Raw genomic sequence first — 12,513 nt, forward strand, 5'->3', positions numbered from 1 at the left:
GGCAGTGGGTAGCGGGGGCTGAGGGCAGGGGGCTGGGTGAGAAGAGGGCTGACCCCCTGCAGCTGGGCCAGCAACCGGGCGATTGTCTCTGCTTCAGTCTCTTTGCTTCAGTCTCCGGAGCCCGCTCGCCCTCGTGGGACCGGCCTCCCCAGAGAGCAGGCAGAGGCTGAGCAGCAGCTCGTGACAAGTGTGACAGCCTGGCTATGGCGTCTCCTTTCACCGTCACCGTTTGTTTCTGTTTGCCGGTGCAGTGAAATTCCAGTGTCCCCCCAACAGACCGTTCCGCTGCAAGAACGACCGGGTATGTCTGTGGATCGGTCGACAGTGTGACGGCATTGACAACTGTGGAGACAACACAGATGAGAAGGACTGCGGTGAGTGGGGCTGCCCGTGGGCGCTGCTCTGCGCCTGGCATGGACGGGGCCACGGGTCGCTGCTGCCCCTGGGCTGGTCCCCGCAGAGCCCTGGATTTAGCCCACGTGTTGGGCTTGGCTTTGCCCGCTCCTTCCCGAAACCGGGAGGCGGGTGCAGGCATCCTGGGTCCCTGCCTGGTCCCTGCCTGTGCCATTCGCACCCTGAGGCTCCCCCAGGGCTGGGTGCCCCGGGATGCAGCGTTGTCACAGCCGCTGCCTGTGCTCCCACAGAGTCACCCACAGCCAAGCCCAAGAGCTGCAGCCAGGACAAGAATGAGTTCCTGTGCGAAAACAAGAAGTGCATCAGTGCCAACCTCCGCTGCAACTTCTTCGATGACTGTGGAGATGGCTCCGATGAGGAATCCTGCTCCCATGGTGAGTAGGGAGCTGGGAATGTTGGGGGGGGGGTTGGGGTGTCACTGAGGGTGGGCACTGGGGATGCTGTGAAGGCACGGGGGCTGACGGCACGTCCCACCACAGATCACAAGTCATACGACTGCATGACCAACACCACCATGTGTGGGGACGAGGCCCAGTGCATTCAGTCACAGTCCACCTCGTACTGTACTTGCCGCAGAGGCTTCCAGAAGGTGCCAGACAAGAATTCCTGCCAAGGTACTTCCCACCACTGCTGGAGCGGGCTCGGGGTTGGGCCATCAGGTTTACGGTTGTTTTTTGCCAGTAAGATGTGTCTTCACACCTGTGGAGTGGCTGCAGCACCAGAAATGGTGTCCCTGGGGCACAAACATGGGGAGTGGAGAGGGCTGGGGTCTCTGAGCCCTGGCTAGCGAGGGGCTGGCCCCAGCCATGTGCACAAGGGCACCTTCCTGGTCTGCCCCCCAACTCCTGTCTCCCACTGCCCAGATGTCAACGAGTGCCTGCGCTTTGGGACATGCTCCCAGCTCTGCAACAACACCAAGGGCTCCCATGTCTGCAGCTGTGCCAAGAACTTCATGAAGACGGACAACATGTGCAAGGCAGAAGGTCAGGAGGGAACGGGGCCCTGCACAGACCCTGCGTGTGCCCGTGGCGCCCTGCAGGACCCAGCCACTCTTCCTTCCCTGCTGCTTCTCCTCCCCTTGCACCTCTGCCCACCCTTCCTTCTGGCACTGCTGGGGCCATCACCTGTCCTTGCCTGGCAGAGCGAGCCCCAGGGGGTGCCAAGCTCGCAGCAACCCCATCCCATGCCCCACTGTGGAGCTGCGCTGACCCCCCCATCCCAGCCCAGCCCACACCAACAGCTCCTCCTCCGCAGGCTCCGAGCACCAGATCCTCTACATCGCAGACGACAACAAGATCCGGAGCATGTACCCCTTCAACCCCAACTCGGCCTACGAACCAGCCTTCCAGGGCGACGAGAATGTGCGCATCGATGCCATGGACATCTACGTCAAGGGCAACAAGATCTACTGGACCAACTGGCACACGGGCAGGATCTCATACCGGGAGCTGCCTGCCTCTTCCACTGCCTCCACCGCCTCCAACCGCAACCGGCGCCAGATTGACGGCGGCGTTACCCACCTGAATGTGAGCTCTGTCGGGGGCACGGTGGGAGGCACCGAGGCCGGGCTGACGGTGTCCTCTGCCCTCACCTCTCCCCGCTTTCTGCCCTTCTCAGATCTCGGGGCTGAAGATGCCGCGGGGAATTGCCATCGACTGGGTAGCTGGGAACATCTACTGGACAGACTCGGGGCGGGATGTCATTGAGGTGGCGCAGATGAAAGGCGAGAATCGCAAGACACTGATCTCGGGCATGATCGATGAGCCCCACGCCATCGTAGTCGACCCACTTAGGGGGTGAGAGACTTGAGCCCTTTCTCCCTTCCCTCTGCCCAGCCCTCAGCCCGGCTTCTCTTACCAACAAGCCCACCTGTGGTGGAAGCTCCCTGTGCCCCAGCATCACTCCGTGTCGGCTCAAGTTGCTGTGCCTTGGGGTCAGCTGGCCCATTGGGGTCCCATCAGTGGCTCTAGGACACCGTGGGGAGAACGTGGGAGGGTTTCTTTGCCAACAGAGAGTCGGACTGTCCTGTTCTTCCCCTCCTTGCTTCCCTGCTGGGAATGACCTGCCTGCGTCCTTCACAGGACAATGTACTGGTCAGACTGGGGCAACCACCCCAAGATCGAGACGGCCGCTATGGACGGGACACTGCGGGAGACCCTGGTGCAGGACAACATCCAGTGGCCAACAGGTGAACAAAGATGGGTGCCAGGAGGGGCACGAGGGGTGGTGAAAGCCTTGACAGGAGGGATGTACAACCTGGCTTGTGTTGGGGAGGCTCAGCCTGGGAGCTCTGAGCTCCATGGCAGGAGTGTAGGAGTGGCAGGGGGGGCTGCTCTGCTGGTCACTTGGTCAGGAAGGGCTCAGGGTGGGCTGGGGACCCGTACCTCACCGGGGGGGGTGTGCCCCTCAGGCCTGGCTGTGGACTACCACAATGAGCGGCTGTACTGGGCTGACGCCAAGCTCTCCGTCATCGGCAGCATCCGGCTCAACGGTACTGACCCTGTCGTGGCCATCGACAACAAGAAGGGTAAGCAGCGTCTGAGACCCACCAGAGCAGCAGGGAGGAGAAGGACACGTCTAGGGGGATGTCCCTGGGGTGCAGTCCTGGCACAGCCCGGCTCCCCGGCGCCCCTGGCCTGGGTCCCACTGCAGGGCAAACGACAGCACGGAGCCAGGGATGCTCAGCAGATGGCAGCGGGTGTGGGCGTCCCTCATTAGGGGCTCCACAGCAGGACCAGAGCCTGCTGGCACTGCTGTCCCCCCAGCACTGTCCCCCTTGTACAGGGTGGGAGGCCCTCACCTCAAATCCATCCAGAATCCTGAATCAGCCCTGCCCAAGGCTGCGAGCAGGCAGCCGTGCCGCCTCTGCCTGCACATGTCCCCACTTCACTTCCCCAGGGCTGAGCCATCCTTTCAGCATTGACATCTTTGAGGATTACATCTACGGTGTCACCTACATCAACAACCGCATCTTCAAGATCCACAAGTTTGGGCACAAAGCTGTCACCAACCTGACGTCTGGCCTCAACCATGCCACCGACGTGGTGCTCTACCACCAGTACAAGCAACCGGAGGGTGGGTGCCAGGCCCAGGACCCCCGCCCGGCTCCCAGGGTGGGAGGGAGGTGCCTGGGGCCTGATCTCTGATGCGGGGTGTCAGAGGGCAAGGGGAGCACTGGCAGAGCTTGGGGCAGGAGGGGACTTGGCCACCCAGCTTCCCTGACCAAAGTGGGGGGGGGGGCATCAGGATGGGCAGAGCGGGCTGGGGGCGGGGAGGGGAGTGGGTGGGGGGAGGCCAGCTGCAATGGTGAGCTGTCAGCTGGTGACCCTGGGGCAGGGGGGGACAGGCACAGGGTCTGGGCAGCTGTGGGTTGTGGGGGATGTCCTGAAGCTCTTGGGGAGTAGTTTGACAAGAGGGCTGTGGGTCTCTCTGCTACCCTCACCCTACGTTGTCCCCTCCCTCTTGGCAGTGACCAACCCTTGTGACCGCAAGAAGTGCGAGTGGCTCTGCCTGCTCAGCCCCAGTGGCCCCGTCTGCACCTGCCCCAATGGCAAGCGCCTGGACAACGGCACCTGCGTGGTCATTCCCTCACCCACCGTCTCCCCTGTCGGTAGGTGGTCCAGGGGAGGAGGGCGAAGGGGAGGGTCCTGCCTGGCACAGTCTTGCTCACCTCCATCCGTCCCTCCCTCCCAGTGCCCACCACCGACACCTGCGACCTGGTCTGCCTGAACGGTGGCAGCTGCTTCCTCAACGCCCGCAAGCAGGCCAAGTGCCGCTGCCAGCCGCGCTACAACGGGGAGAAGTGCCAGATCGACCAGTGCTGGGACTACTGCCAGAACGGGGGCACCTGCGCCGCCTCCCCATCGGGTGAGGCTGCTGAGGGCGAGCCTGGGGGTCGGGGCTGGTCCTGGGCAGATGGAGAGCGCGCTGACGGCTCTTGTCCTCAGGCATGCCAACCTGCCGCTGCCCCACCGGCTTCACGGGGCCCCGGTGCAATCAGCAAGTGTGCACCGACTACTGCCTGAACAACGGCAGCTGCACCGTCAACCAGGGCAACCAGCCCAACTGCCGCTGCCTGCCCACCTTCATCGGGGACCGCTGCCAGTACCGTGAGTGCTGGCTGCCTGCGCGAGGGCAGCTGGGGACAGCGCCTGGGAGGTCAGACTGCCGGGTCCCCCTCTTCTGGGGATGCTCTCCGGGGACACGGCGTTGGGGTGGTGCTCTGTGTGGGGGACCAGGGTCACGGGCAGCCCCCCAGAGGGGCCGGTGTGGGGCTGCCCACCCTGACCCCGCTGTCCCCTGCAGGGCAGTGCTTCGACTACTGTGAGAACGAGGGCATCTGCCAGATGACGGCCAGCGGCGCTAAGCAGTGCCGCTGCCCGCCACAGTTTGAGGGCACCCAGTGCCAGGACAACAAATGCTCCCGGTGCCAGGAGGGCAAGTGCAGCATCAACAAGCAGAGCGGAGAAGTCTCCTGCATGTAGGTGTCAGGGACATCGAACTCAAGGGAGGAAGAGGGGATGGTGGGCACAAGGACCCAAGAAAAACTCATGTGCCTGTGGCCCGATCACTGGGGATCAGCCACAGCTGAGAGATGCTGGCTTAGTAATTCTGAGCAGCTAAGAAATCTTGGCAACTTTGGGGACCCGGGAGGAGGTATCCCTCTCCCAAGCCCATCCTGACGTCCCACCAGCCATTGGTATGGCACAGCCACGAATGGTGCCAGAGGGGTGAGCTAACAGCCTTCAGCGAGCAGGGTGCTGGGGGGGGGCACAGGATAGGTTGGGGGTATGCATGTGCCTGATCCTCTCTGCCCCGCAGCTGTCCAGACGGCAAGATAGCGCCCAGCTGCCTGACCTGCGACAATTACTGCCTGCATGGCGGTACCTGCTCCATCAGCGACAAGACGCAGCTGCCCGAGTGCCTGTAAGCAGAGCTGGGGGCTGGGGGGTGACGGGGGGGCTAAAGGCAGGCTACTTGCCCCCCCAAGCAGAGGAGGGAGCATGTGACTGACAGACCTCAATCTGTTTGCCCCAACCCCTAGGTCTGTACCCCACCTTTCCCTCCCCCTCCCCGCATGCTTTCCTGCCCCCGCTAACCCCGCTGCTCTCCCTGCGCTCGCAGGTGCCCAGCCGGGATGACAGGGACGCGCTGCGAGGACTTCATCGTCAGCCAGCAGCAGAGCAACCGTATGTGTGGGGCAGTCCCGCAGGGCCCGACTCCAAACCAGGGGGGGTGGGAGCCCGTCTTTGCCTGGTGAAGCCAGGGTTGCCCAGTGCCCCTGTGCAACTCCTGAACCCCGTTCTTTGCTGGGGGGGGGCAGGTCCTATCCCGTGGGGCAGGACTAGCCCGGCTGCTGGACCTGCTGCTGCCCGGGGCTTGGGCCCCCTGCCCACACTCTGACTGTACCTGCGCCTCTCCTCCCGCAGGAACAGCCTCCATTGTCATCCCCATCCTGCTGCTGCTCATCCTCCTCACCGTGGTGGCTTTTGTCTGGTACAAGTGGAGGATTAAAGGGTGAGTACAGGCTGTTGGGGGCTGGGAGGGAACGTTATGCAGCCAGGATGGAAACCCTCCTTGCAGGAGTTGAAAGCCTTGATTGTGCAGGATAAACGAGCAGGACTGCTGGTGGGGTGGGGGCTCCATTCGCTGCAACCTGTGTTGTTGGCACTGACCCTCCGTCTCACCCCCTACCCAGTGCCAAGGGCTTCCAGCACCAGCGGATGACAAATGGTGCCATGAATGTGGAGATCGGGAACCCCACCTACAAAATGTACGAGGGGGAGCCCGACGACGACGTGGGAGAGCTGCTGGACGCAGACTTCGCCCTGGACCCCGACAAGGTGAGGAGTGGGGCTGTGTGGCACGGCGGGGCTGTTGGCTGTGCAGGGTCCAGCCCAATGCAGGGGGTGCTGCGCGGGGGGGGGGGGGGGGCACGTTGCTGCAGCAGTGTTGGGGCTCCCTGGGACTGCTCTCTGTGCAGGGGGAGCTGGGGGGCTCCAAGGTAAAGGCTTCACGGTTGGAAGCTGTGGGGAGGGACGGTGGCGCTGTGCTGTGAGGTCACGGCTGGTGCGGGCTCTCACCGAGGCACCCCCGGGCAAGGGACACCTCTGGGCACCGCTCTTCTGGGGAGGGAGGTATCCGTGCCCCCTCCCACCTGTTCCCCCCTCTCTGCAGCCCACCAACTTCACCAACCCCGTCTATGCCACGCTGTACATGGGCGCCCACAACAGCCGCAACTCGCTGGCTAGCACGGACGAGAAGCGGGAGCTGCTGTCGCGGGGGGCGGACGACGACCTGGCGGACCCCCTGGCATAGGGGCAGGACAGGGGCGAAGGGCCACCGGGCCGCGGTGCCCGAGCCTGGCACAGACACCCATGGCAGGAGGCGGGCGGGGCCGGGGGAGCCAAGAGCCACTGTATAAATGTACAAATGAAGGATTATTACTTTTCTATGTGAGCAGTATTATTACCTGTATATTCCCCGGTACCAGGCCTCGGCGCCTCTCATTGCCAGATCCGGCTTTGGTTTATTTTAAATCTCTTTACATCGGGGCACCCCCCCCTCCCTCCCCTCCCACCCGCCAGACAAGCCAGCGTTTCGGAGCAGGGACGGCGCCGCGGTCGCTGTGCCGGGATGGACTCGCTGGGGCTGCTGCAGCTGGGGCTGACGGGAGACACGGGGTCACCGCAATGCGGGGCGCAGGCAGCAGCGGCACCGGCTGGAGGGTGGCAGAGCGGGGGGCTCGTGCTCCCCAGATCTTGGCTCTGTCCCCTCCGCCCCTGCAGCTCCCCTCGCCGGGGGACCTGTTTCCTACACACACACCCCAAGTCTGCTGCTCCCCAGGTCCCCCTGTTCTGCAGCTTGGCCTCTGCAAGCCTCCTTGGCCCCCTCCCCCCTTTTCCATCCCTCCCTCCTCACCTTTTCCTCCACCGCTCCCTCCCTGCCATTCTCGGCTCTGCCCAACTGTTAGACGGGACTGGGACGGTGCCCCCACCGCTGCCCCCAGCCCCATTGCAGTACGGATGGGGCCTGGCCCCACGGCCCCTCGCTCCAGCTTGTCACCTGCACCTCGCCCGCTCTCCAACATGCACATTTTTTAACAGGAAAAAAAAAAACCCAAAAAACCAACAAAAACATGGAAATGACCTAGCTTTTATAGTAGAAATAAATAAACGCATGTGGGGGGAGGGCGGGGGGCGACCCCATCCTTTTATTGGGGGGAAATGTTTTAATAATTTTTGCTGGATTACTTTACAACTAAACAAAACAGATATTGTTATAAATAAAATTTTTAAAAACTGAAGCGCAGGCTGCTGGTTGGGGGGGAGGTGAGGCCGGGGAGGCAGGCACCGGTACCAGCCGGGCCCCAAGGTCACTGGGTGTCATGGCCCTGATGCCCTCCCAGCCCAGTGGTGCCAGTGCTGGCCCAGGGAGTGGTGTCACAGACGGGTGGTGTAAGGCAGGAGGATCCCTCCACTGCATTGCCCTCGGGGTGTGCAGGGGGGAAATGGGGTTTTCCATGCGGGTTCCTGGGCAGGGAACAGGGATGAATGGGGGAGCTGTGCCCGTGTGCGTTGCGTAGCCTGGGCACCCTCAGGTGCAACGCATGTGCTGGTGCGTGTGTGGCTCAGGGTGATGCATGTGTGCACACACGTGTGGCTCAGGGTGATGCATGTGTGCACACACGTGTGCACCGGCTCCCCACTGCTGCCGTCCCCAGGCCCTGCAGGGCACCCTCAGCTGCTGTGGCCTCGGCACTGGCTCCTGTAGGGAGCAGAAACACCCCATGGCACCGGGCACTGGGCACCGGACCCCCAGACATTGAGCACTGGGCACCCAGCCCCAGGCATTCAGTACTGGGCACTGGACACCGGGCATTGAACACTGGGCACTGGGCACTGAGCACTGGGCACCCAGCCCCAGGCATTCAGCACTGGGCACTGGACACCGGGCATTGAACACTGGGCACTGGGCACTGAGCACTGGGCACCCAGCCCCAGGCATTCAGCACTGGGCACTGGGCATCGGGCATTGAACACTGGGCACCGGGCACTGAGCACTGGGCACCCAGCCCCAGGCATTCAGCACTGGGCATCGGGCATTGAACACTGGGCACCGGGCACTGAGCACTGGGCACCCAGCCCCAGGCATTCAGCACTGGGCATCGGGCATTGAACACTGGGCACCGGGCACTGAGCACTGGGCACCCAGCCCCAGGCATTCAGCACTGGGCACTGGGCATCGGGCATTGAACACTGGGCACCGGGCACTGAGCACTGGGCACCCGGCCCCAGGCATTCAGCACTGGGCATCGGGCATTGAACACTGGGCACCGGGCACTGAGCACTGGGCACCCGGCCCCAGGCATTCAGCACTGGGCACTGGGCATCGGGCATTGAACACTGGGCACCGGGCACTGAGCACTGGGCACCCGGCCCCAGGCATTCAGCACTGGGCACTGGGCATCGGGCACTGAACACTGGGCACCGGGCACTGAGCACTGGGCACCCGGCCCCAGGCATTCAGCGCTGGGCACTGGGCATCGGGCATTGAACACTGGGCACCGGGCACTGAGCACTGGGCACCCAGCCCCAGGCATTCAGTACTGGGCACTGGACACCGGGCATTGAACACTGGGCACCGGGCACTGAGCACTGGGCACCCAGCCCCAGGCATTCAGCACTGGGCATCGGGCATTGAACACTGGGCACCGGGCACTGAGCACTGGGCACCCAGCCCCAGGCATTCAGCACTGGGCACTGGGCATCGGGCATTGAACACTGGGCACCGGGCACTGGGCACCCGGCCCCAGGCATTCAGCACTGGGCACTGGACACCGGGCATTGAACACTGGGCACCGGGCACTGGGCACCCAGCCCCAGGCATTCAGTACTGGGCACTGGACACCGGGCATTGAACACTGGGCACCGGGCACTGAGCACTGGGCACCCGGCCCCAGGCATTCAGCACTGGGCACTGGGCACTGAGCACTGGGCACCCGGCCCCAGGCATTCAGCACTGGGCACTGGGCATCGGGCATTGAACACTGGGCACCGGGCACTGAGCACTGGGCACCCGGCCCCAGGCATTCAGCGCTGGGCACTGGGCATCGGGCATTGAACACTGGGCACCGGGCACTGAGCACTGGGCACCCGGCCGCAGGCATTCAGCACTGGGCACTGGGCATCGGGCATTGAACACTGGGCACCGGGCACTGAGCACTGGGCACCCGGCCCCAGGCATTCAGCACTGGGCACTGGGCATCGGGCATTGAACACTGGGCACCGGGCACTGAGCACTGGGCACCCGGCCCCAGGCATTCAGCACCAGGCACTGGACACCGGGCATTGAACACTGGGCACCGGGCACTGAGCACTGGGCACCCAGCCCCAGGCATTCAGCACTGGGCACTGGGCATCGGGCATTGAACACTGGGCACTGGGCACTGAGCACTGGGCACCCAGCCCCAGGCATTCAGCACTGGGCATCGGGCATTGAACACTGGGCACCGGGCACTGAGCACTGGGCACCCAGCCCCAGGCATTCAGCACTGGGCACTGGGCATCGGGCATTGAACACTGGGCACCGGGCACTGGGCACCCGGCCCCAGGCATTCAGCACTGGGCACTGGACACCGGGCATTGAACACTGGGCACCGGGCACTGGGCACCCAGCCCCAGGCATTCAGTACTGGGCACTGGACACCGGGCATTGAACACTGGGCACCGGGCACTGAGCACTGGGCACCCGGCCCCAGGCATTCAGCACTGGGCACTGGGCACTGAGCACTGGGCACCCGGCCCCAGGCATTCAGCACTGGGCACTGGGCATCGGGCATTGAACACTGGGCACCGGGCACTGAGCACTGGGCACCCGGCCCCAGGCATTCAGCACTGGGCACTGGACACCGGGCATTGAACACTGGGCACCGGGCACTGAGTACTGGGCACCCGGCCGCAGGCATTCAGCACTGGGCACTGGGCATCGGGCATTGAACACTGGGCACCGGGCACTGAGTACTGGGCACCCGGCCCCAGGCATTCAGCACTGGGCACTGGGCATCGGGCATTGAACACTGGGCACCGGGCACTGAGCACTGGGCACCCGGCCCCAGGCATTCAGCACCAGGCACCAGGTGCTGGACACTCGGCACTGAGCACAGGGCACTGGGCACTGAGCATGGAGCACTGGGCGCTGGGAATGGGGCACCGGGCGGGCACTGGGCACCGAGCATCGGGCACTGAGCACAGGGCACTGAGCACCGAGCACCGGCGGCGCGCGCGGTCCCAGAAGCCGCCACCAGGTGGTGCCGCCGCCCTCGTGAACGGAGCGGGGGGGCTGCAGGCGAACCCCCGTGTGACCCCATGTGTGTCCCCCATGTGCCCCCTCTGCTCCGTGTGCCCCATCATGTGCCTGCCCACGTGCCCTCACTGCTTCGTGTGCCCCCCCCGTGTGCCCCCCTGTGTGCACACACCGCTCCGTGTGCCCCCCAGGCACACACACGGCTCCATGTGCACCCCATGTGCCCCCATTGTGCACGCACCAGTCTGTGTGCACCCTATGTACCCCCCCAGGTGCATGCACCACTCCATGTGCAGTCCATGTGCCCCCCATGCACACACTGCCCTGCATGCCGTCGTGCGCCCCCCGTGTGCCCCCCGTGTACCCCCCGAGTGCACGCACCGCTCCGTGCTCCCCCCATGTGCAGCCCTGCAACGGGCAGAGCTGGGGCGCAGGTCCCACACAGCCTGCTGTGGGGGGGTCTGGGCCTGCTCACTGGCTCAGTGAGGGCTGGGGGCAGCGGGAGGAGTGGGGGGCACACGGGGGCCACTTGCCTGATGTCTGTCCCCTCCCTAGTGTCCCCACTGCCCCTCACCCCAACCGTGGTCCTTCCACATGGCCCCCCAGCTGCAGCCGGCAGGGACAGCCAGGGCAGCACTGGGTGCTGAGGACAGGGGACTTGGGGGGACCACCTGTGCCCCTCAGAGAGCAGCAGGGGCTGGAGAGCAGGGCTGGGCAGCCAGGGGCTCATGGCCACCCCGGTGGGCTTGGGGCTGAGCGGAGTGGGGGCGAGGGCCGGCCCGTGCTTGGGGCGTCAGGCCCTCGTGCCGGCAGCCACACCGCCCTGGCCGTGCCGTGTGCCCAGCTACAGCAGCAGGACCAGGGTCATGAAGGGACCCCAGCACCATCACAGGACCCCATGACACCCCCAGCCCGTGACTCGGCCAAGCGTGTCAACCCTCAGCACCCTCTTTGCCAGCACCCAGCGTGGCACCGGCCCCCCGCGGGTGCCGAGCTGAGGACACAGCTGCTGCCTTTGAAAAGCCCCAAACCCGCTGCAAAGGGATCCGGCGCAGCCCGAGCGCAGCGCGGCCCTCAGATCTATTTCAATACCGGCTCTTTGTTCACTTATCAGTTTCTTATATCTCCTCTAGAGGTTTTTTTCTCCCTTTCCCTTCTCCCTCCCTCCCTCTTTTTTGCTTTTTTTCCTTCAATCTTTATTATTTTTTAAAACCTTCACTTATTTCCCATGCCATTGCCTCTGCCCTCCCAGCTCTTAGGCCAGTGAGCTGTTAATTGTGTGCAAAGGGTCTTCCCAGGGCAACCGGACCTCTCGCAGACCCCAGCGTCCCATTGCTCCCTGGTGAGACCCTCAGGGACACCAGGACCCCCAGGCGTTGGCTGTGGCAATGCGCTGGCGGTGCAGGGGTAGCTGGTATGGAGGCCCATGGGCCGTGCCGGCAAGGCTGGCCCCCCGCAGCCCCCAGCCAGGGTTCAGCTACCCCATCCCTTCTGCAGGCCTGGGGTAAATGCAGCAGTTGGATGAGGGGGCAGCACCTGGCTCCTGGGGGGGGGATTTTTGTGGGATGTCGGGTGGGCAGGGAGAGGGGCACAGAGGCTCCCGGCAGTGTGGGCAGTGAGGAGAAGGGCAGGAGCAGGAGCAGGGGCTGCAGGGCTGGCAGCAGCTCACACACCCGCCAGTAGCGCTGGCACCAGGGGAGCAGCAAGAGTTGGGCTGAGGGATCTTCCCTGGAGGGGGGGTCCCCTGCATCCCCGCTGCAGACCCTGAGTGCAAGGTGCTGGGTGTTGGGTGCT

At 64.3% G+C, this 12,513-nt stretch overlaps 1 protein-coding gene across 6 annotated transcripts in view; it reads left to right on the forward strand.

Annotated features, from left to right (window-relative positions):
- LRP1 (LDL receptor related protein 1) overlaps positions 1 to 7,720 on the forward strand; it is an 89,022-nt gene extending 81,302 nt beyond the window's left edge. For 5 of the 6 annotated variants that reach the window (XM_056322194.1, XM_056322195.1, XM_056322199.1 and 2 more), the window contains 18 exons: positions 252 to 374; positions 645 to 788; positions 894 to 1,028; positions 1,278 to 1,397; positions 1,669 to 1,940; positions 2,032 to 2,210; positions 2,496 to 2,602; positions 2,825 to 2,941; positions 3,313 to 3,489; positions 3,884 to 4,024; positions 4,108 to 4,281; positions 4,362 to 4,523; positions 4,720 to 4,894; positions 5,236 to 5,340; positions 5,539 to 5,603; positions 5,844 to 5,931; positions 6,113 to 6,257; positions 6,592 to 7,720. In XM_056322194.1, coding sequence (XP_056178169.1) covers positions 252 to 374; positions 645 to 788; positions 894 to 1,028; positions 1,278 to 1,397; positions 1,669 to 1,940; positions 2,032 to 2,210; positions 2,496 to 2,602; positions 2,825 to 2,941; positions 3,313 to 3,489; positions 3,884 to 4,024; positions 4,108 to 4,281; positions 4,362 to 4,523; positions 4,720 to 4,894; positions 5,236 to 5,340; positions 5,539 to 5,603; positions 5,844 to 5,931; positions 6,113 to 6,257; positions 6,592 to 6,732 — 2,570 coding nt within the window. In that variant the 3' untranslated portion in view covers positions 6,733 to 7,720. Of the gene's footprint in view, positions 1 to 251; positions 375 to 644; positions 789 to 893; positions 1,029 to 1,277; positions 1,398 to 1,668; positions 1,941 to 2,031; positions 2,211 to 2,495; positions 2,603 to 2,824; positions 2,942 to 3,312; positions 3,490 to 3,883; positions 4,025 to 4,107; positions 4,282 to 4,361; positions 4,524 to 4,719; positions 4,895 to 5,235; positions 5,341 to 5,538; positions 5,604 to 5,843; positions 5,932 to 6,112; positions 6,258 to 6,591 lie in introns of those variants that run through there. The other variant, XR_008819042.1, reaches the window with a different exon arrangement.
- The last annotated feature ends 4,793 nt before the right edge of the window (positions 7,721 to 12,513 follow it).

Source organism: Falco biarmicus, chromosome 19 (genome assembly GCF_023638135.1).
Source record: "Falco biarmicus isolate bFalBia1 chromosome 19, bFalBia1.pri, whole genome shotgun sequence".
NCBI classification, from domain to species: Eukaryota; Metazoa; Chordata; class Aves; order Falconiformes; family Falconidae; genus Falco; species Falco biarmicus.